The 22,101-nt window shown below is 41.0% G+C and overlaps 1 protein-coding gene across 6 annotated transcripts in view; it reads right to left on the reverse strand.

The window, feature by feature from the left end:
* Positions 1-22,101, reverse strand: part of utp15 (UTP15 small subunit processome component) — a 46,048-nt gene that overhangs the window by 12,085 nt on the left and 11,862 nt on the right. For all 6 annotated transcript variants that reach the window (XM_059974570.1, XM_059974569.1, XM_059974567.1 and 3 more), the window contains 7 exons: positions 18,482-18,666; positions 10,668-10,846; positions 10,340-10,465; positions 9,688-9,823; positions 5,589-5,673; positions 2,498-2,656; positions 938-1,039 (listed from right to left, as the gene is read on the reverse strand). In XM_059974570.1, the coding sequence (XP_059830553.1) occupies positions 938-1,039; positions 2,498-2,656; positions 5,589-5,673; positions 9,688-9,823; positions 10,340-10,465; positions 10,668-10,846; positions 18,482-18,666 (972 nt within the window). The remainder of the gene's footprint in view (positions 1-937; positions 1,040-2,497; positions 2,657-5,588; positions 5,674-9,687; positions 9,824-10,339; positions 10,466-10,667; positions 10,847-18,481; positions 18,667-22,101) is intronic.

The following is a 22,101-nucleotide window of genomic DNA, read 5'->3' on the forward strand; positions in this document are numbered from 1 at the left end:
TTGTCTACTATTGTGACTTGGATGAAGAACAGACCATATTTTATGAGTAATTAATGCAGTAAACCAGGAAACAGAAAAGGGTTCACAAACTTTTTCTTGCAACTGTACGTATGTATGTTAGTTGCCAACTCTCTAACTGCGCTACTCTGCAAGCTTCAAATAGAATACCTGCTCCAGATTTTTTGAGGGATCATCATCAAAATGATAGTTCATTCATTGATAAAATTAATAAAAATCTACAATTTCGTAATAAAAATACAATTTAATTTTTAAAAAATATTTCCTTCCTTCCTTCCCCCACCCCCCATTACAAACATTTACTTATTAATAACACTGACACTGCTCTTGGCAAAACCCTACTTCAAGAAAATATACTTTAGAAAGACAATCTGAACATCAAAAATCTAATTCTCTTACCTAAAATGTGTAATGTACTACAAAAAAATTAAACACTGGTTCATTTCAAAACAAGGAACACCAGAAGCAACATACAGGCAGTTCCCAGCTTACAAGAGTTCTATTCCTGAGAAATGTTCATAACCTAAACTGTTCCCAATCTGTTAATGAACATAAACAGTTTGTGGGAGGACCACACAAATAGCTGTGACAAGAAAATGAACAAGCACATGAAGAGCTCCCAAAAGCTGTCCTTGCTGACACGGTAAGTGAGCCAGTGAGTCAGCCCAACGTTCCCACCCCTGTTCAGCTTGCCCCAGCACCCAACTGTTGTGGCTTAGTGATGGCGGACACATGGATGCACTTGCAAATGCCCCATTCCCCAACCAGCAAGAGATGCCAGCAGCTGAAAAATCCATCCCTATCCAGTCAGCTGGTTTCTCAAACCCTCATTCATGTGCATGTGCAGTCCTTAAATCAGCACAATCATCTCAAGGACAAATTTCTCCATGTGTATTGAACAATCAAGGTGAGCTTTTACCTTCAATACAGCATCAAGTGCAAGGGACACCTGGAAAGACTTCAATAGCCTGTCATATTTGCTTAGGTGCTGCCGCATAGGCCTGTTGACCAAAAAGTCATCCTTGAATGGGGAAAGAATGTAAACATAAATTTGTTCTAGTTAAAAACATAGTATTTAATTTTTAGAAAGTGATCAATTTCCAGACTGTGCTTTTCACCATTAAATGTAATTTTTAAATAGTTAAAAATATAAGACAAATATTACAAAAAGCCTATTTAAATAGAATCCAGAATAATTACATTTTGTTCAACATGGATCTACTGTTATAAGATAAACATATGAAGTACAATAAGAACAACTGGAACTTAAAAAGAGTCGCATGAGTAAAAATAGCGTTTGAAAGTGGTTATGATGGCAATTTAAGACAATTTGACATATAAATGGGCTTCATTATGAGTCCTTAATGATTGTAATATTATTCGTAGAGATTTAATTCGAATTGTTACCATTTCCAATAGGTTTTGCATCAATCAACTTGGCTAATAAACAGAATTCACTTAACATAATGGAGATTCCTGGCTGATGCAGCAGACAGAGTGCTCGATGACGCAGCACCTTCTCTCCCCTCCCCCCCCGGTGTTCTAGCCTCCAGTGGACACAGTGACTCGCAGACAATGGGCCTCCCTTCAGACTTTTGGACCCAGGATTACAGCCACTGAGCTTCACCAACTGACCTTCGGGCTTTGATCTTCATTATCAACCACTAGCCGATGACAGGATCTGGAACTCCAGGCTTTAAACTCCGAACTGGCCAACTCACATACCTGGGGAAAATGGGGGTGGGGACCGGCCCTTGGGACACCTGCTCAACTGGACGTCTGATCTTGAGATTGGGAGGGTGGGGGCCACCAGTCCTCTTTAACCCTTATCCACAGCGCTTGCCAGCGCAACATTCATGGATGTCCTTCATCATATCCACCATCACTGGCCTTCGAACGCGAAGCAGAAGTCTAGAACCCACCCTGACCTCTAACTCATCCCCCATCCCTGTTCCTAAACCCTAACCTGGCCTCCAACTCCCCCACATTCCTGTCCTAAATTCCACTCTGTCCCCAAAACCATCCTTACAAACTCAGAAAACAACTATGTCTGAGCCATGACTTCAGAGACTGCAGCTTAGCATCATCTTGACCAATACGATTCCTCCTTTTCAGCTCTTTGCCTCTTCCACCTACCACTTCCTAGCTTCTCAAATCATTTCCTTTCATCAGTCCTCCCCTACCTACCTTCCACTTCACCTCGTCTCACCTATTTCCTGACAACTTGTGTTCCTCCCCTCACCCCCCTTTTTATTCTAATATTTGACCCTTTCCTTTCCAGCCCTGATGAAGGGTCTCTGCCTAAAACATTGTGTTGATTTCCCTCCACAGACACTGCCTGACCAGAGATCCTCCTACATTTTGTGTGTATTCTCATACAACTCTGTCATGTGGACCTGCATTATAGGTCAGTAGTTGAAATACACATATGGAACCTCATTAAAATTAAACTAAATATTAACATCTCACTATCGCTCACCTTTTCTGGCATGTAATCTTTTCCTTTAATGAAATATCTGTAAGAAGGTCCCCTTCTCGCTTTTGCATCAACCACTTTGTGCTTCTTTACATTCTGTTTCCGATGTTGAACACTCAAGACACTATTTGTCATTCCAACAACAATGGCTTCATCTTCAGGCTAAAAATAATATATAAAATAAATTGCAAAGAGTTGAGCAACCAAAGTTTGCTATTTAAAATACAAGCTTTTCATTAAGCAGAACGTACAAACTGACATAGTAAGTTCAGAAACCTTCTGGGGTTAGAGATCCAGATTACCAAGCAGCACCCACTACTATAAAATACTTGAGAAACCAAGGACAGGTAATAATCAGAAACAGAACCAATCACAGCTGTGCTACTACTACGAAAGAAATCTGGTTTCATTGAAGATTTCTAGGGATAGGATTGACACACATTTGGAAACGCGTGAACATAATAAAGGTAGCCAGCAGGGATTTGTGCAGGAAAGATACCACTTCACAAGCTAAGTATTTTTTGAAGTGTTGAGGATGATTGAGGGTAGAGCAATGAATGTTATCTATGTGGCTTTACAAGGTCCCTCGTGGAAGGTTGGCCCAGAAGTTAAAGTCACATAGTGACATGCAAAAGTTTGGGCACACCTGTTCAAAATTTCCTTTACTGTGAATAGCTAAGTAAAAGATGACCTGATTTCCAAAAGGAATAAAGTTAAAGATGATGCATTGCTTTATTTTAAGCAAGATTACTTTTTTATTTCCATCTTTTACAGATTCAAAATAACAAAAAAGGAAAAGGGCCCGAAGAAAAAGTTTGGGCACCCTGCATGGCAGTACTTAGTAACATCCCTTTTGGCAAGAATCGCAGCTTGTAAACACCTTTTGTAGCTAGCTAAGAGTCTTTCGATTCTTGTTTGGGGGGATTTTCGCCCATTCTTCCTCGTAAAAGGCTTCCAATTCTGTGAGATTCTTGGGCCGTCTTGCACATACTGCTCTTTTGAGGTCTATCCACAGATTCTCGATGATGTTCAGGTCAGGGGACTGTGAGGGCCATGGCAAAACCTTCAGCTTGCACCTCTTGAGGTAGTCCATTGTGGATTTTGAGGTGTGTTTGGGTTCATTATCCTGTTGTAGAAGCCATCCTCTTTTCATCTTCAGCTTGTTTCTCTTTTTTTTTAAGACGGTGTGATGTTTGCTTCCAGAATTTGCTGGTATTTAATTGAATTCATTCTTCCTTCTACCAGTGAAATGTTCCCCATGCCATTGGCTGCAACACAAGCCTGATCGATCCACCCCCATGCTTAACAGTTGGAGAGGGGTTCTTTTCATGAAATTCTGCACCCTTTTGTCTCCAAACATACCTTTTCTCATTGCAGCCAAAAAGTTCTATTCAAAATATTCAAAGGTACATCTAAACAAGCCTGATGCATTTTGGAAACAAGCCTTGTGGACTGATGAAGTAAAAATAGAACTTTTTGGCCTCAATGAGCAAAGGTATGCTTGGAGAAAAAAGGGTGTAGAATTTAATGGAAAAAAACCCTCTGCAACTCTTAAGCACGGGGGGGGGGGGGGGGGCGGAATCAATCATGCTTTGCAATTGTGTTGCAGCCAGTGCCACGGGGAACATTTACTGCATTTACTGGTAGAGGGAAGAATGAATTCAATTAAATACCAACAAATTCTGGAAGCAAACATTACACCGTCTGTGAAAAAAAAAAGCTGAAGATGAAAAGAGGATGGCTTCTACAACAGGATAATGATCCTAAACATCCACAATGGACTACCTCAAGAGGCACAAGCTGAAGGTTTTGCCATGGCCCGCATAGTCCCGACCTGAACATTGAGAATCTGTGGATAGACCTCAAAAGAGCAGTGCGTGCAAGACGGCCCAAGAATCTCACAGAACTAGAAGCCTTTTGCAAGGAAGAATGGGTGAAAATCCCCCAAACAATTGAAAGACTCTTAGCTGGCTACAAAAAGCGTTTACTAACTGTGATTCTTGCCAAAGGGGGTGTTACTAAGTTCTGCCATGCAGGGTGCCCAAAATTTTCCTACAGGTCCCTTTTCCTTTTTTGTTATTTTGAAACTGTAAGAGACATTAATAAAAAAAAGTTTTCTTGCTTAAAATATTAAAGAAATGTGTCATCTTTAACTTTATGCCTTTTGGAAATCAGTTCATCTTTTACTCACCTAGTTATTCACAGTAACAGAAATTTTGAGCAGGGGTGCCCAAACTTTTGCATGCCACTGTAGTATCCATGGTGTGTTGGCAAGTTGAGTATAAAATTGGTTGTGATCTTGGTGTAGGGAACCCACTCCTAGGGACAGTAGCAACAGTACTGAATTTACTCCATTTGTGGACACTTCCTCTTAGAGCACTCAGGTCCTTAGATATGCTTTTGTTGCCTTTTCACGTTCTCTACAATTCTTCTAAGGTCCTCTGAAATTTGTTTTGATCAAGGCATACTGCACATGAACAGATCTTTCTTGAAAAGAGCATGCTCTGTCAGTAACCTGACTTTGTGTGTCTCTACACTCAATCTCATCTCATTGATTGGAACACCTGACTCTAAATAGCTTTTGTAGAAAGCATTACCCCAGACACTCATATATGCATACAAGAAGTACAATTGCTTGTGTGTTAATAGTTTGGACAGACTGTGTTTGTCGATCATTGTGATTTAGATGAAGATCAGACCACATTTTATAAGTAATTAATGCAGAAAACCAGGTAATTGCAATGGGTTCACAAACTCTCTTGCAACTGTACTTAAGAAGCTCAGGGGAGGTGGTAAAAGCAGATACAATAGTGACACTTAAGAGACATTTTAGACAGATATCAACAGGCAGGAAATACAGAAATACAGATCATGTGCAGGCAGATGTGATTAATGAGACTGATATCATAGTTTGCACAGACATGGTGGGCCAACCAGCCTTTTCCTGTACTCTACTGCTCTATGTCCAGTGCAACTAAATATATTACTATTCAAACATTCAAGTGTTTTACACAAATTATAAAAATTTCAAGTCATTCTGTAAATGCCTGGAGAAGAAACAAAATATCATAGCAGAACAAAATCTTATACTCACCGCTAATGCTAAACTCAGAATGGATGCTGCATAATTCAAAGTGTGTACTACTTTGTATGTCGATGTACTGTATATTTTGACATGCCTAGAAGTTCAAAAATAAGTAAACTCACCAAAAAATGTAACATCAAAGAAAACCACCATATGGTAGTACAGATGTAAATGCAAAACATTGAACATATGGAGAATTGTTTAATCATAAAATTAGAACTTTACTGTAGAACTACAGAATTTGGTCAAGACGACACTGACATCCAAAATTATTCCAACAGTTCCAACAAAAGGACATTCTCAGACTGTTTTCTTTTTTAACAAAAAACACACCCCTCCATTTTAAAAACTGTTAAGAGGTTTGATTTGTATCATTGATTCTGGTAGGCATTGCACATTATAATATCTGCATAAGTAAATGCTCCAGTTATTTCTCTCTTCCTCATGATGGTTTTATAAATTTCACTTACAGGATTTGGGTTTACTACTTAAATAAGCATTTATCATTTCCTCTAAGCTGCACCTGAAAATGTGCTAGTAAGCCACATTCCTGAATGGCAGCAATTCTTCAGATTAAGGTACTACCACATTGTTGCTGAATAGAGTTGTATGACTGAGATCTAGTGATGAAGACGACAAATTACTTCCAAGTCAATAGTGTACAACTTGTATCATATATACACAAGTATAATAAGACCTGCTGACTTTGTCCTTCTCAGTGCAGAGATTAGAAAAGATAGTTAGAAATATAGGATTAGAAACTGCAGCACATTTGGCAAATGGAACAGACTTTAGCTACTAAAAAAACAGGCAGAGTGAAAGTTTAAGATGATTGACAGAGTGCCAAACAGACTGCTGTGCCTTGAACGATAGCAAGTCTATATTACAATCACACTCAGAGGTAAGTATAGGATCATCCATCTCATTCCTGATTTGTAAAGGTTTCAGGGGTGAGGAGGTGAGTCATGTGCCACTGGCCATTTGCCAAGTCTCAGATCAATAATTACCTTCAAAATACCGAGTGTGGCAGCCCTTGGGACTGGAATGCCATTGGATTTGTTGCTGTAAAGGACAAATCTTTGGGTATATTTAAGGCAGAGGCTGATAGTTTCATCATTAGTCAGGGCATGAAGAGCAGGAGACTGGGGCTGAGAGGGAAATAGATCAGGAATGAGGAAGGTAGACAGAGGGGTGGCGTGGCTCTATGGTAAAGAATGGCATCAAATCAATAGAAAGATGTGACATAGGATTGGAAGATGTTGAGTCCTTGTGGGTTGAGTTAAGAAACTGCAAGGGTAAAAGGACGTTAATGACAGTTATATATAGGCCTCCCAACAGTGGCTGGGAGGTGGACCACAGGTTACAACAGGAAATAGAAAAGGGAAGTCAAAAAGGCAATGTTATGGTAGTCATGGGAGATCTTAACATGCAGGTCGATTGGGAAAATCAGGTTGGCAATGGATCTCAAGAGAGTGAGTTTGTTGAATGCCTAACTGCCTAGAGCAGTTTGTCATTCAGCCTACAAGGGGATCAGTTACACTGGATTGGGTAAAAGAACCCTTAGGAACCAGTGATCACAAAATGATTGAGTTCAACTTGAAATTTGATAGGGAGGAAATAAAATCTGACATGGCAGTATTTCAGTGGAGTAAAGGAAGTTGCAGTGGTATGAGAGAGGAGTTGGCTGAAGGAGCTTCTGGCAGGGATGTCAGCAGAGCAGCAATGGCGTGTGTTTCTGGGAAAAATGAGGAAGGTGCAGGACACATGTATTCCAAAAATGAAGAAATACTCTAATGGTAAAATAGTACAACTATGGCTGACAAAGGAAGTCAAAGCCATTGTAAAAGCAAAAGAAAGGACATACAACAAAGTTAAAATTAGTGGGAAGATAGAGGATTGGGAAGTTTTTAAAAACCTACAGAGAGCAACTAAAAAATAATTATGTGAAAAGATGAAATATGAAAGCAAGCTAGCAAATAATATCAAAATGGATAGTTTTTTCAAGTATGTTAAAAATAAAAGAAAAATTAGTGGATATAGGACTGTTAGAAAATGAGGCCGGAGGAACAATAATGGAAGACTCGGAGATGGCTGATGAACTAAATGAGTATTTTGCATCAGTATTGTGAAGGATACTAACAGTATGCCTGATGTTGTAGTGTGTGAAGGAAGAGAAGTGGGTGCAGTTACTATTACAAGAGAGAAGGTGCTCAAAAAGCTGAAAGATCTAAAGGTACATAAGTCACCTGGACCAGATGAACTGCATCCTAGGTTTCTGAAAGAGGCAGCATTAGAGATTGTGGTGGTATTAGAAATGATCTTCCAGAAATCATTGGGCTCTGGCATGGTGCCTGAGGACTGGAAAATTGCAAATGTCACCCCACTCTTTAAAAAAGGATGAAGGCAACAGAAAGGAAATAACAGACCAGTTAGCCTGACCTCAGTGGTTGGAAGAAGTTGGAGTCAATTGTTAAGGATGAGGCGATAGAGTACTTGGTGATACAGGACAAGGTAGTACAAAGTCAGCATGGTTTCCTTCAGGGAAAATTCTGCCTGACGAACCTGTTGGAATTCTTTGAGGAGATTACAAGTAGGATAGATAAAGGGGATGCAGTGGATATTGTATATTTGGACTTTCAGAAAGCCTTTGACAAGGTACCACACATGAGGCTGCTTACCAAGTAAAGAGCCCGTGGTATTACAGGAAAGTTTCTAACATGGTTAGAGCATTGGCTGATTGGTAGGAGGAAGCGAGTGGGAATAAAAGGATCCCTTTTTGATTGGCTGTCAGTAACTAGTGGCGTTCCATAGGGGTCAGTGTTGAGACCACTTCATTTTATGCTGCATATAAATGATTTAAATGATGGAATAGATGGCTTTGTTACCAAACTTGCAGATGATATGAAGATTGGTGGAGGGGCAGGTCGTGTTGCGGAAACAGGTAGGATGCCGAAGGACTTAGACAGATTAGGAGAATGGGCAAGAAAATAGCAAATGAAATACAATGTTGGAAAATGCATGGTCATGCACTTCAGCAGTAGAAATAAATATACCAATCATTTTCTAAACAGGGAGAAAATTCAAAAATCTGAGATGCAGAGAGACTTGGAAGTCCTTGTGCAGAATACCTTGAAGGTTAACTTACAGGTTGAAACTGTGGTGAGGAGAGCAAATGCCATCTTAACATTCAATTCAAGAGGTCTCCCATACAAGAGCAAGGATGTGATGCTGAGGCTTTATAAGGCACTGGTGAGGCCTCACCTTGAGTATTGTGAACAGTTTTGGGCCCCTCATCTTACAAAAGATGCACTGGCATTGGAGAGGGTCCAGAGGAGGTTCACAAGGATGATTCCAGGAATGAAAGGGTTATCATACGAGGAATGTTTGATGGCTCTGGCTCTGTACTCATTGGAATTCAGAGGGATGAGTGGGGATCTCATTGAAACCTTTCGAATGTTGAAAGGCCTAGAGAGAGTAGATGTGGAAAGGATGTTTCCCATGGTGGGAGAGGACAAGAGGGCACAGCCTCAGGACAGATAGGTGCCCTTTCAAAACAGAGACATGGAGAAATTTCTTTAGCCAAAGGGTGGTGAATTTGTTGCCACTTGCAGCTGTGGAGGCCAGTGCGTTGGGTGTATTTAAGGCAGAGATTAATAGGTTCTTGGCATCAAAGGTTACAGGGAGAAGGCTGGGAATTGGGGTTGAGGAGGAGAAAAAAAAGATCAGCCATGATTAAATGGCGGAGCAGTCTCGATGGGCCAGATGGTTTAATTCTGCTCCTCTGTCTTATGGAAATGGGGAACAGGCTCAATGGGCCAAATGGCCTAAAGCTGCTCCTATATCTTATGGCCTTATGAAATATCAAAGGTGGATAGCTGGACACCCTGCCCCATCACTTTTTATACATTCCAGTTACAGCATTTGTAACAAACAAGAAATGCCCATTTATTTCAGCAAAACCTCTTAATCATAGTCATGGGTCAAGATCTTTTATGTTTACAAATGGCAAAATTCCAGTTGCCCAAGGCTAAATCCATATTTTAAAAAATTTTGAACTGAGAAGAATAATTGTTGGTTCAATTTCAAATATATAAGTGCAATTTCTTACCTATCAAGGGAACCCGAGAGCAGCCTCTGCCCTGAACTGTTTAAACACAAACAAGTGACAGTCTTGTGGTGGTTTCGTAAAGAAGCCAACAACTGACCTCCCTTTAACAGGTCCCAGACTTTAACAGATCGACCACCTTTACAAAGGCAAGAGCACTCAATTAGAATAATTTACATTAATTAAACCAAACTGCTTTCTCCATTCATTCACACAATGTAACCTTTGTTGGCAGTAACTGAAGGAGGCAGTTAAGAGCCACTTGGCATTGCATAATGGCTAATCCAAGACAGGATGTTGAGATTTGTGCCTATGCTTTGGTATCAATTTGATAGTCTCTGGGTGCTCTATGAAGGTTACAAATCACATTGTGACATATCTGTATCAATAAGTTGATCCATTGCCAAGGTAAGGCCAGGAAAGAAAAGACACAAATAACTGTCAATTCAAAATAAACCAGTAGGCTCCTTCACTAAACAATCTGCCGGAGGAACTCAGCAGTCCGAGAAACATCTACAGCGAGGGATTGTAATTGTCAATGTTTTCAGTCAAAAACCCTGAATTCAAGAGTCCTAAATGATTCTTTTAACAGCACAGTTAACTACAAACCCGAATGATCCAAATCACTATTTCCAAACAATCAAAGGACATTAACCTGCTGATACAAGAAGTCCACCTGATGGAAAAAGCAACACACTCTCTACTGGCTGCCCATGTTCCATTGTCATTACGCTTTGATCCATTCGGGCATCAAACACCTTCACAGTATGATCATATGAACCTGTAAATAAAGAAAAATAACAATCTTTTGATTCAGCACAAAAAAAGCATGATACCAGTTAGATAGACTGTTGATTTTGTGCCTGCTTGTGTCTGCATCAAGCTGTGACTTCTCTTTTGGTCTTTTCCCATACAATTACGTCAACAATATGTTAACTGTTAGATTATTACGGTGTCAATTAGCTATCTGTAACAGTACATACCTGTAACAAAGAGATCTGTATTCAAATTGCTAGTGCAACCACATCGTACATAATCAGTATGTTCTGCAAAGGTGTGAAGTTCCACTGCAGTTGGAATGTCCCAGAGACGGACAGAGTAATCGTCTGATCCAGACATTAAACGTTTTTTGTCAGATAAGAATGCAGTGACTTGAACCGCTCTGGCAAAAAAAAAGTGTAGACTGAATTGATCTTCTATTTTAAAAACAAGCACATCAATTCTGAATTTTAAGAATATTCATCACCTTCAAGTCACATCTCTTCATATTTTCTAAAATATGAAAACTTAATAAATTATCAAAAGGGAAATAAAATTATTATTTTAATTTGTCTTTTCAATTTTGCTAACAATAGGAACTCAAAACAACATTTGGAACAAAGCGATAGCCCAGAAGCTCATTTTAAAATACATGTAGCTAATTTCTTCTTTTTTTGAACACTGATGATTTCCATAATATCCAAAATTGAGGATATGGGAACCAGGTAAGAAAATGGGTCAGCATATGATCAGCCGTGATAGAGAACGGATGGGAAGGTTCTTGCTCCGAATTTGCAGGGCATAGGTTAATATGTAACCATCAGTGCACATTGTGAACTACAGCCTTCAGATGATTGTCGATAAATATTTGAAGTAAAAAGTGTGAAAAATGCAAAAAAGTGTAAAGAAGTGCAAAATTTTGAATTGCTACAGCAAGGGGCTTGCAGAGACACAACAGGCCAAATCATTCTCTTTGGGTTCCAAGATTTCTTAAAATTGAACCTTTTACATTCCTATCATTGTCTTAAATAAGTATTCAATCATATCAGTTAACCTCTTAACCTCGATGCCTTCAGAAGTCATAGTGGTACCTGTAGTGTATTTAACATTTCAGCATTATAAATATATTGTTTGATTAAGCATTCTTTATTTACATAATTCATTGTGTTATACGTGAGCAGTATGTGAGTGGCATATATTATTACTCCACCATACCATTTGAAAGCACCTTACTAAAAGAAAAACTACAGTAGACACGATACAGTCTACTGGCTCATGTGTTTTTCTTTGATTAGTTTCTAGAGTTACAAAATATAACCGTGGTGACAGGGAAGATTCTAAGACAAATAACTACCTGTTGACGTGCAGCATGTTTTTCTTTGGAAGGGAGGGAAGAGAGAGAAGTTCAAGTTAAACAACAAAGCGCAGCACACTTTTCTTCGGAAGTGGAGTGGGACTTTCAAGGTTAAAAAAACAGGCAGAAATGGACAAAATTAACAAGCTTTGGGTTCTTAAGCAGAGAGTACAAGGTGAAAATACTAATTTATTTTAAAAAGTAGCTATGGCTGGCTACATCATAAAGATAGATGTGTTAATTGTACAAGATAGCTGGATGATGTATACTGAACAAACTGAGCAGTATCTTGAAGCAAATGAAATAGTCAATGAAATACGAGTGCCAGTGTTGCTGATTGAAATAGGTGGAAAAGCAGTTTGCTTAGAAGCTTAACTGCTCCAACCAAACCAGCTGAATGAGATTTGCTGATATCGTGAATGCAATGCAAGAACATTTAGAAACAAAACCATTGTTGATTGTAGAACACTTCAGTTTCCATAAGCAGAATCAGAGGAAGGAGAGTCCAGTTCAGCTTATGCGGCTGAATTGAAGAAACTGCCCGAGCATTATCAGTTCAGTGACGGGCTTAATGATGCGCTGAAGGTAGTTTTGTTTATGGAATCTTACAACCAAGCATTCAAAAACAGCTGCTAACTGAAACACAACTTACATTTAAAGGAGCTGTTGAAACCGCTTTGATACCAATGGGAAGCAGCAGCTAGACGCAATTTCATTGCAGTCAGGAATGAAAGTGAGCCTGAACAAAAGTGCATCATCCAAACAGAAACCTGTCTGGTAGAACAAGTTGTGTTACCATTGCGGCAGGGGCTCACATACACCAGACAAATGTAGGTTTAAAGGCAACACTTGCAGAAAATGCAAGAAAGTAAGACACAAAGAACATGTCAGACATACTAAATGCACTGCGCAGTGGTATAAACAGAAGGGCCAGTATTGTGGGACTGTGATTAGCTGATACAACTACAATTTGATTGGTCCATTCACTATTTGCATGTCACATCCCTTGGAATACAGTCAACTGAAAGCAAATTAAGAAAGGTATAGGATGATGCCACAGCAGTGTTCAAGGACGGCATTGGAAAATTCAAACATATCAAGGATAAAAGTGTTAAATGAAAAAGAAATACCCGTTTTACAAAACCCATCTAGTTCCTTCTACCATCCATGATGAAATAACCAGTGAGCCAGACTGCATGGAAGCCGACGGAATTCTTTTTAAGCTTGAGCAGAACCATGGACAACACCAGTGATCCCAGTAGCTGAGACATGAAGAATGGGTCTGTCAGGATCTGTGGTGATTTTAAGATCACCATCAATCCTGTACTGAAAGTAGATCAATATCCTCTGCCCATGATAGAGCATATACTTGCAAGCTTTTCTAGAGGGAAACACTTCAGTAAAGTGGACGTAGCTGAGGTTTGCCTACAGATGGAGATGGAAGATGAGTCCAAAGTGTTTCTCACCATAAACACACAAAGGGCTTTATCACTATAATAGGCTCATTTCTGGTAGTATCTGCACTTGTACTCTGGCAGAAAGCTATGGACCAGGTGGCTGCAAGGCTGCTCACTCAGTGTTACCAATGAGGATGAGAAAGAATATCTCCAAAATCCCTGGATAGGTTTAAAAAGATTAGCAGATTACAGGCTCAGAGCAGAATGCAACAAGTGTGAATTCCTTAAACCAAGCATCACTTACTGTGGTCACACCATTAACACACAACTATTACATCAGTGTGCTGAGAAAATGCAAGCAGTAGTGGATGCCCCAAGGCCAAAGGAAATGTCACTTTTGCCAACTTTTTAAGGATTTGCCGATTACTAGAACAGGTTTCTGCCAAAACTGGATACTGTGCTCCACCCCTTGAACTCATGATTGCAGATCAGAAGAAATGGCAATGGACAAAACAGAGTGAGGATTTCCAAAAGGCAAAGGAAATGGTGAAAGCAGACAGTACTCGCACTTTATGATCCACATCATCCAATGAAGCTTGCCTGGAACGCCTTGGCTTATGGTATAGGTACGGTCATGTTATGAGTGATGGACGTAAATGCCTCGTAGCCTTTGCATCACATTCACTTACCGCTGCAGAGAAAAATTATGAACAGATTGACAGAGAGGCCTTGAGTCCAGTTTGGGGTGTAAAACATTTCAACCAAAACCTGTATGGGAGAGTTTACCTACAATTCTGGCCATCTACCACTCGTATCAATTTTCAATCCGCAGGAGGGTGTTCCATGAACAGAAGCAGCATAAATGCAGAGATGGGCTGTTGTTTGAAGGACAGTAACTACATTGAATTCAAGAGAACAAATAATCACGGAAATGCTGTAAGTATTGGAAAGCATGGGAAGGCTGTTGGAAAAGATTCTTAGAGATAGGATCTATGGGCATTTAGAGAATCATGGTCTGATCAGGGACAGTCACCATGGCTTTGTGAAGGGCAGATCATGTCTAACAAGCCTGATAGAGTTTGTTGAGGTGGTGAACAGGCATATAGATGAGGGTAGTGCAGCGGATGTGATCTACATGGATTTCAGTAAGGCACTTGATAAAGTACCACACGGTAGGCTTATTCAGAAAGTCAGAAGGCATAGGATCCAGGGAAGTTTGGCCAGGTGGATTCAGAATTGGCTTGCCTGCAGAAAGCAGAGAGTCGTGGTGGAGGGAGTACATTCGGATTGGAGGGTTGTGACTAGTGGTGTCCCTCAAGGATCTGTTCTGGGACCTCTACTTTTCGTGATTTCTATTAATGACCTGGATGTGAGGCTAGAAGGGTGGGTTGGCAAGTTTGCAGACAACACAAAAGTTGGTGGTGTTGTGGATAGTGCTGAGGATTGTCGAAGATTGCAGAGAGACATTGATAGGATGCAGAAGTGGGCTGAGAAGTGGCAGATGGAGTTCAACCCAGATAAGTGTGAAGTGGTACACTTTGGAAGGACAAACTCCAAGGCAGAGTACAAAGTACATGACAGGATACTTGGTAACGTGGAGGAGCAGCAGGATCTGTGGGTACATGCCCACAGATCCCTGAAAGTTGCCTCACAGGTAGATAAGGTAGTTAAGCTTATGGAGTGTTAGCTTTCATAAGTAAAGGGATAGAGTTTAAAAGTCGCGGGGTAATGATACAGCTATAAAACTCTGGTTAGGCCACACTTGGAGTACTGTGTCCAGTTCTGGTCGCCTCACTATAGGAAGGATGTGGAAGCATTGGAAAGGGTATAGAGGAGATTTACCAGAATGCTGCCTGGTTTAGAGAGTATACATTATGATCAGAGATTAACAGAGTTAGGACTTTACTCTCTGGAGAGGAGGAGGATGAGAGGAGACATGATAGAGGCATACAAGATATTAAGAGGCATAGACAGAGTGTACAGCCAGCATCTCTTCCCCAGGGCACCATGGCGCAATACAAGAGGACATGGCTTTAAAGGAAGGGGTGGGAAGTTCAAGGGGGATATTAGAGGAAGGTTTTTTTTACTCAGAGTGGTTGGTGCATGGACTGCACTGCCTGAGTCAGTGGTGGAGGCAGATACACTAGTGAAATTTTAGAGACTACTAGACAGGTATATGGAGGAATTTAAGGCGGGGGTTATATGGGAGGCAGGGTTTAAGGGTCAGCACAATATTGTGGGCCGAAGGGCCTGTACTGTGCTGTATTGTTCTATGTTCTAGGATTGTTCTGTTTATCCTTGGAAAAGGAAATATCTTAAAAGTTTACAAAAGAGGGCACTCCTCTTGAGGTATTCTCCCTAATACAAATTGAAAGTCTCCCTATTATGAAAGAGATGACCCAAAGGGGAACAAGAAAAGACTCCTCACCTTCTCAGGTCTACATGCCCACCCAAATTGCTGGAATGTAGAGCAAAAATCCTAGCTCCGCCATTTTTACCAGTACCAGAATGAACTTGCTCTTGACGGGGTTTGCCTTCAGAGGAGATTCTCACCATTGCAATACACAAGAGATTGTTTTCCTTCCTCCATCTGTCTTTCAAGGTAAAAGCAGCTCCTGCAACTTTGCAACAGCTTATGGGCACCACGCTGAGAGATAATGTCAGTGTTGCCACATACTTCAACAACATCATTTGATGGGTATGAATCAGACAGAACTACGTCAACACCTGGATAATGCTTTGAACAAACAACAAGACTTTGGATTGCAACTTCGGGAGGAAAAAGGTACCCTCCTGATGTCTTCAATCAAGTATCTGGGATTCATAGATGAGCAGTTATCGCCCCAGATCCTGAAAACATCACTGCTATTTTAAGGATGCCTCCACTACCAGATGTCAGCACTTTATGATAATTTTTGAGCACGATCTACTGCTAGTCAGCATTTCTCCCAGCAATACACTGGCTGAGGGAGCCACTCAATGTCCTGTTTGACAAGGGCACCGCGTGGAAATGGTCCGAAAATTGACAAGAGGCTTTTGATCAGGTGAAGCATGCTGTCATTGACCTTCTCTTGATGCATTTCAACCCCAAGCTGCCCATCATTGTTGTGATGGATGCATCCAACTACAGGGTGGGAGCTGTCATATCCCACATCTTCCCTGATAGTTCCAAGAAAGCCATCATGCATGCAGCAGCAAGGAACTATGTAAAAGTCAAGAAGGATGTCTTGGGAATCATTTTTGCTGTGAAGAAATTCCACAAGATGCTTTACGGCAGATGCTTCACTTTCCTAACTGATCACAAGCCATGCTCTTCCATCTTCGGGTCTAAGGCAGACATCCTGGTGTATACAGCTAACCATTATAAAGGGCAATGATGCCATTATCTTATGATTTTGAAATTAAGTACACGTCAACCCAGGAACTTGGTCAGGCAAATGCTCTCTCTGGACTTTTGAATCAGTAGGTTACTGACAACTGAGATTCAGTCAGGGCTGCAACTCCAACTGATTGCTAAGTCAACCTGGTTGTATTGGATGCTGCTGAAGGTCTGATCATGGTTGACAAGACCAGAGAGAACCAGCAGCAGATTGTCTTCTTCAGTGTACCTCCAGACACCTCGTTGACAGATGACCAAACAGTCCAGGTTGAGGAAGATGTAAGGGTACACCCTTTTATCCATGTCATACATTGCTCTCAACTGTGGACTCCTGCATAATGTTTGGAGACAGAATAGTGATTCCACAAACACATCAACCAAAACTAGTGAAACAATTCCATTGCATTCACCTAGGTATCAACTGAATGAAAGCCGTGGCAAGAAGCTTTGTACAATGGCCAGGTGGCAGGGATGAAGATATCACATCCGTATGCAAGCAGTGTACTCAGTGCTCTACGGTAGCAAAGAATCCAAGTCGAGCTGATCCACAACCATGGCCTCACACTACCACACCTTGGAGTTGAATGCATATTGACTTTGTTGGCCCAATCTACACTGTCCTGATTGATGCCTATTCCAAATGGGCAGAAGTATTTTCTATGAAGTCAGCAATGACAGAGGTTACCATTCATCAGGTACTGCAGATCATTAGCCACTTTGAAATGCCAGAAATGCTTGTTTCTGACAACGGCACTCAATTCAGTTCACAGCTGTTTGCTGCATTCTGCCAGAACAGCATAATTATCCACATCCACTCACCCCCATATCATCCACAGTCCAATGACCAAGCAGACAGGTTTGTGGATAATTTCAAACAGTCACTTCAGAAATCGGGGGGGGGGGGAGGGGGGGGGGGGGGAGTGGTAAGAACATCGGCCCGGATTATTTCCTGATGACACATCAAATTATACTGCATCCAGGCCTCGAGACAAGTATCCTGCTAAAGCACTTTTGGAAAGAAAACTGCAGTATTGGATGCAATGCTGCCACATTTGAGACAGCAGATGGATAGGTGCACAAAGCAGTCACACAAACCTTGGTCAATGGATGAAGTCATTCAAGCCCTGAGGTGCAATGTGGGCCAGATAGTATTGCAATGGGCAAGACCCCTAAGTACCAAGTCAGATTGTCAAAGGAATGGGGAAAGTGCTCTACGAAGTTATTGAAGAAAGTCATCACTGGCATAGCCACATCAACTAGTTGCAACTACATGTTCCCAAAGGCACAACAAGTTGATCAAGCAGATCATTAAACACAAGAGGTGGACCTTCATCTCCTCCTGGAAAGGTTTGACTTGCCCTGACCAAACCAACCACCAGCACAAGCACAGCCGCAAGCAACAATGCGACAAGAAAGTGACTGCAGGCAGCCACTAAGAGACTGATCACCAGCATAAGCTAGTTCCATTCCAATTCAACCCTTGGCTAAAATCCTACAGGTAATCATCTTCAACAGGGAGGTGTTACAGCAAGCTGAAACAACCAGTGCCTTTTGGTCAGATGACAATCACTCTCAGGCTGACTTTCACTGATTGGACGCTGTGTGTATCAACATCTTGAATGTTGTTCGGTACTTAAATAGTCATACTTGGACTGTACTGTGGAGTTTTGAGATTTTTGTAGTTGTGTGGTTTTACTGAATAAATGTTTATTTTAGTTCTGGCTTTGTTCTATCTCCTGGCTTTGAGTCTCATCAGAAGCCACAGACATGCGAACACAGCAGCTTCAAAATAATGCCTTTATGAAACAGACAGGAAGAAAGAAGTTTATTAACAAGTACTTATCACAGATAATTCTTGGGCACACTCTTAACTATTTCTATCAAGTCTAATCTTACGAAAGAACTTACTTTGTATGTCCACTGTACTGTCTAAGTGCTGCACGCCCATCAACATCAAAAAGACGAACAATCCCATCCTCGCAGCCTGCAACAAGCAGCTTTCCATCATCTCTATATGTGCCACAGTATGCTGTATCATTAAATCGGGAGAATGTTTTTATTGGTTCCTGAGAATATCGCCCATATATGTGGATCTGGACAAAAGGATGTAGATTTACATTAATTTACAAGTCTATCATGCTAAACAAACTATTACAGAGTATAAACAATGCATGGTTATTCAAGTTCCCAAAGTGTTTTTCTTATTTATATTATACACAGTAGACTCCAGTTAATTGAACCATTGGTTAATTGGGGCTTGTTTGGGACAACTCTTAAAGAAAAACAAATTGAGAAAATAGCCAGTATTCCCTTAATTTATTTGGGGCACTATTTCACTTAATTGGGGCCGGATACATGCATAACATTTTCTAACTAGCATCAGTCACTTGCAAGTTAAATAACGTCAGTTACATGAGCGTTTGTGTTCAAAAAAGTGATTTTTGTCACTAATAGTTGGTGAGAAATAAGCAGCAAGACAATTCAAAACAGTTTCACGCATTCAGACTTGGAGATGCCAGAAACAGCTGGGAGTGAAAATGAAATGGCCTCACTACAAGAAGTCAGGAACTATGAAGAATTTGAAAGTATTGACAATTATCTTAAATATTACCTTGGGTCCCCATCAGATACTCAGCTCTCACCCATGGCTCCAAGTAGCTGTTTGCATGTAACAGCTGCAACACAGTATTCAACAGGCAGGCTAAACCAGATAAGGATAGCTAACAGATTTCATATCCCAGTGAGATAGGCACATGCCTATCCTGCATGCAAAGTCAGATCTGGCGGACTGGGTGGATGAAATCTATAGTGAGCCAGGAAGGCAGTTCTGCAAAACTCCGTGGAGAGCCAAGGGCATGACGAGACACAGAAATAATGGCCATTCACTACAACCAGGGAAGACCCCAGTTGTAATGTCTACTCACACCACTTTATCCAGACTCCAAAGTCCAAGAGAGTGGAATTGCCCATGTAATGGCTTTTCCGTTTTAAAAACTCTTCCACACAGGGTTTCTGTCAGCATTGGAAACAACAGACAACCACTAGTAGTACTAGTAGTGTTCTAATTTGTTACATGTTTCATTTAAATGCATAATTTGTTACTCAGATGAATGGTAGTCGTCTTTTTTACTACTTCCATAAATCTTCAGCTAATGGGGTAGGCACTAAACTGGGCCAAAATGTTCTGGTCCTGATGTGTCCCAATTAACCGGAATCCATTGTATATTGAATTTAGCATCAACTAACCCTTCACATAATTCTAAGCAATTCTGAAAAGACATCAATAATTAAAACAGTATTAAACATTTGGCCACTTTACTGGATGTAATGTACAAACCCCATTTCCAGAAAAGTTGGGATATTTTCCAAAATGCAATAAAAATAAAAATCAGTGATATGTTAATTCACGTGAACCTTTAATTAACTGACAAAAGTACAAAGAAAAGATTTTCAATAGTTTTGCTGACCAACGTAATTGTATTTTGTAAATATACACAAATTTAGAATTTGATGGCTGCAACACACTTAACAAAAGTTGGGACAGAGGCATGTTTACCATTGTGTTACATCACCTTTCCTTTTAATAACACTTTTTGATCGTTTTGGAACTGAGGATACTAATTGTAGTAGATTTGCAATTGGAAATTTCGTCCATTCTTGCTTGATATAAGACTTCAGCTGCTCAACAGTCCGTGGTCTCCGTTGTCTGATTCTCCTCTTCATGATGCGCCATACATTTTCAATAGGAGATAGATCTGGACTGGCAGTAAGCCAGTCAAGCACACGCACTCCAAGTCTACAAAGCCACGCTGTTGTAGCCTGTACAGAATGTGGTCTGGCATCGTCCTGCTGAAATAAGCATGGATGTCCCAGGAAGAGACGTCGCCTTGATGACAACATGTCTCTAAAATCCTAATATACGCCTCAGAGTCAATGGTACCTTCACATACATGCAACTCACCCATGCCGTAAGCACTGATGCACCCCCATACCATCACAGATGCTGGCTTTTGCACCTTTCACTGATAACAATCAGGATGGTCATTTTCATCTTTGGCATGGAGAACTCGACACCCGTTTTTTCCGAAAACTAGCTGAAATGTGGACTCATCTGACTACAGCACACGGTTCCACAGTCTTTCAGTCCATCTGAGATGAGCTCGGGCCCAGAGAACTCGCCGGCGTTTCTGCATAGAGTTGATGTGTGGCTTCCTCCTTGCATAATAATTTCAAGTTGCATTTCTGGATGCAGCCACCGACTGTGTTAAGTGACAATGGTTTTCTGAGCCCAGGTGGCTATAATTGTCACAGTAGCACATAGAAAATAGGTGCAGGAGTAGGCCATTCGGCCTTTCGAGCCTGCACCACCATTCAGTATGATCATGGCTGATCATCCAACTCAAAACCCTGTACCTGCTTTCTCTCCATACCCCCTGATCCCTTTAGCCACAAGGGCCATATCTAACTTCCTCTTAAATATAGCCAATGGACTGGCCTCAACTGTTTCCTGTGGCAGAGAATTCCACAGATTCACCACTCTCTGTGTGAAGAAGTTTTTCCTCATCTCGGTCCTAAAAGGCTTCCCCTTTATCCTTAAACTGTGACCCCTCGTTCTGGACTTCCCCAACATCGGAAACAATCTTCCTGCATCTAGCCTGTCCAATCCCTTTAGAATTTTATATGTTTCAAAAAGATCCCCCCTCAATCTTCTAAATTCCAGTGAGTATAAGCCTAGACGATCCAGTCTTTCTTCATATGAAAGTTCTGCCATCCCAGGAATCAAATTGGTGAACCTTCTCTGTACTCCCTCTATGGCAAGAATGTCTTTCCTCAGATTAGGGGGCCAAAGCTGCACACAATATTCTAGGTGCAGTCTCACCAAGGCCTTGTACAACTGCAGTAGAACCTCCCTACTACTGTACTCAAATCATTTTGCTATGAATGCCAACATACCATTTGGCTTTTTCACCGCCTGCTGTACCTGCATGCCCACCTTCAATGACTGGTGTACAATGACACCCAGGTCTCATTGCTTCTCCCCTTTTCCTAATCGGCCACTGTTCAGATAATAATCTGTTTTCCTGTTCTTGCAACCAAAGTGGATAACCTCACATTTATCCACATTAAATTGTATCTGCCATGAATTTGCCCACTCACCTAACCTATCCTGCATCCTCTTAGCGTCCTCCTCACAGCTAACACGGCCGCCAAGCTTCGTGTCATGACAGTTTCTTAGGCAGTGCAGCCTGAGGGCTCAAAGACCACGCGCATTCAACAATGGTTTCCGACCTTGCCCTTTACGCACTGAGATGTCTCTGAATTCTCTGAATCTTTTCACAATATTATATACTGTGGATGTTGAAAGACCTAAATTCTCTGCAATCTTGCATTGGGAAATGTTCCTTTTGAACTAACAATTCTCTCATGAATTTTGGCACAAAGGGGTGAGCCACAACCCATCCTTGCTTGCAAAGACTGAGCCTTTGATGGATGCTACTTTTATACGCAGTCATGATACCTCACCTGCT

The sequence above is a fragment of the Hypanus sabinus genome, chromosome 7 (genome assembly GCF_030144855.1).
Source record: "Hypanus sabinus isolate sHypSab1 chromosome 7, sHypSab1.hap1, whole genome shotgun sequence".
NCBI classification, from domain to species: Eukaryota; Metazoa; Chordata; class Chondrichthyes; order Myliobatiformes; family Dasyatidae; genus Hypanus; species Hypanus sabinus.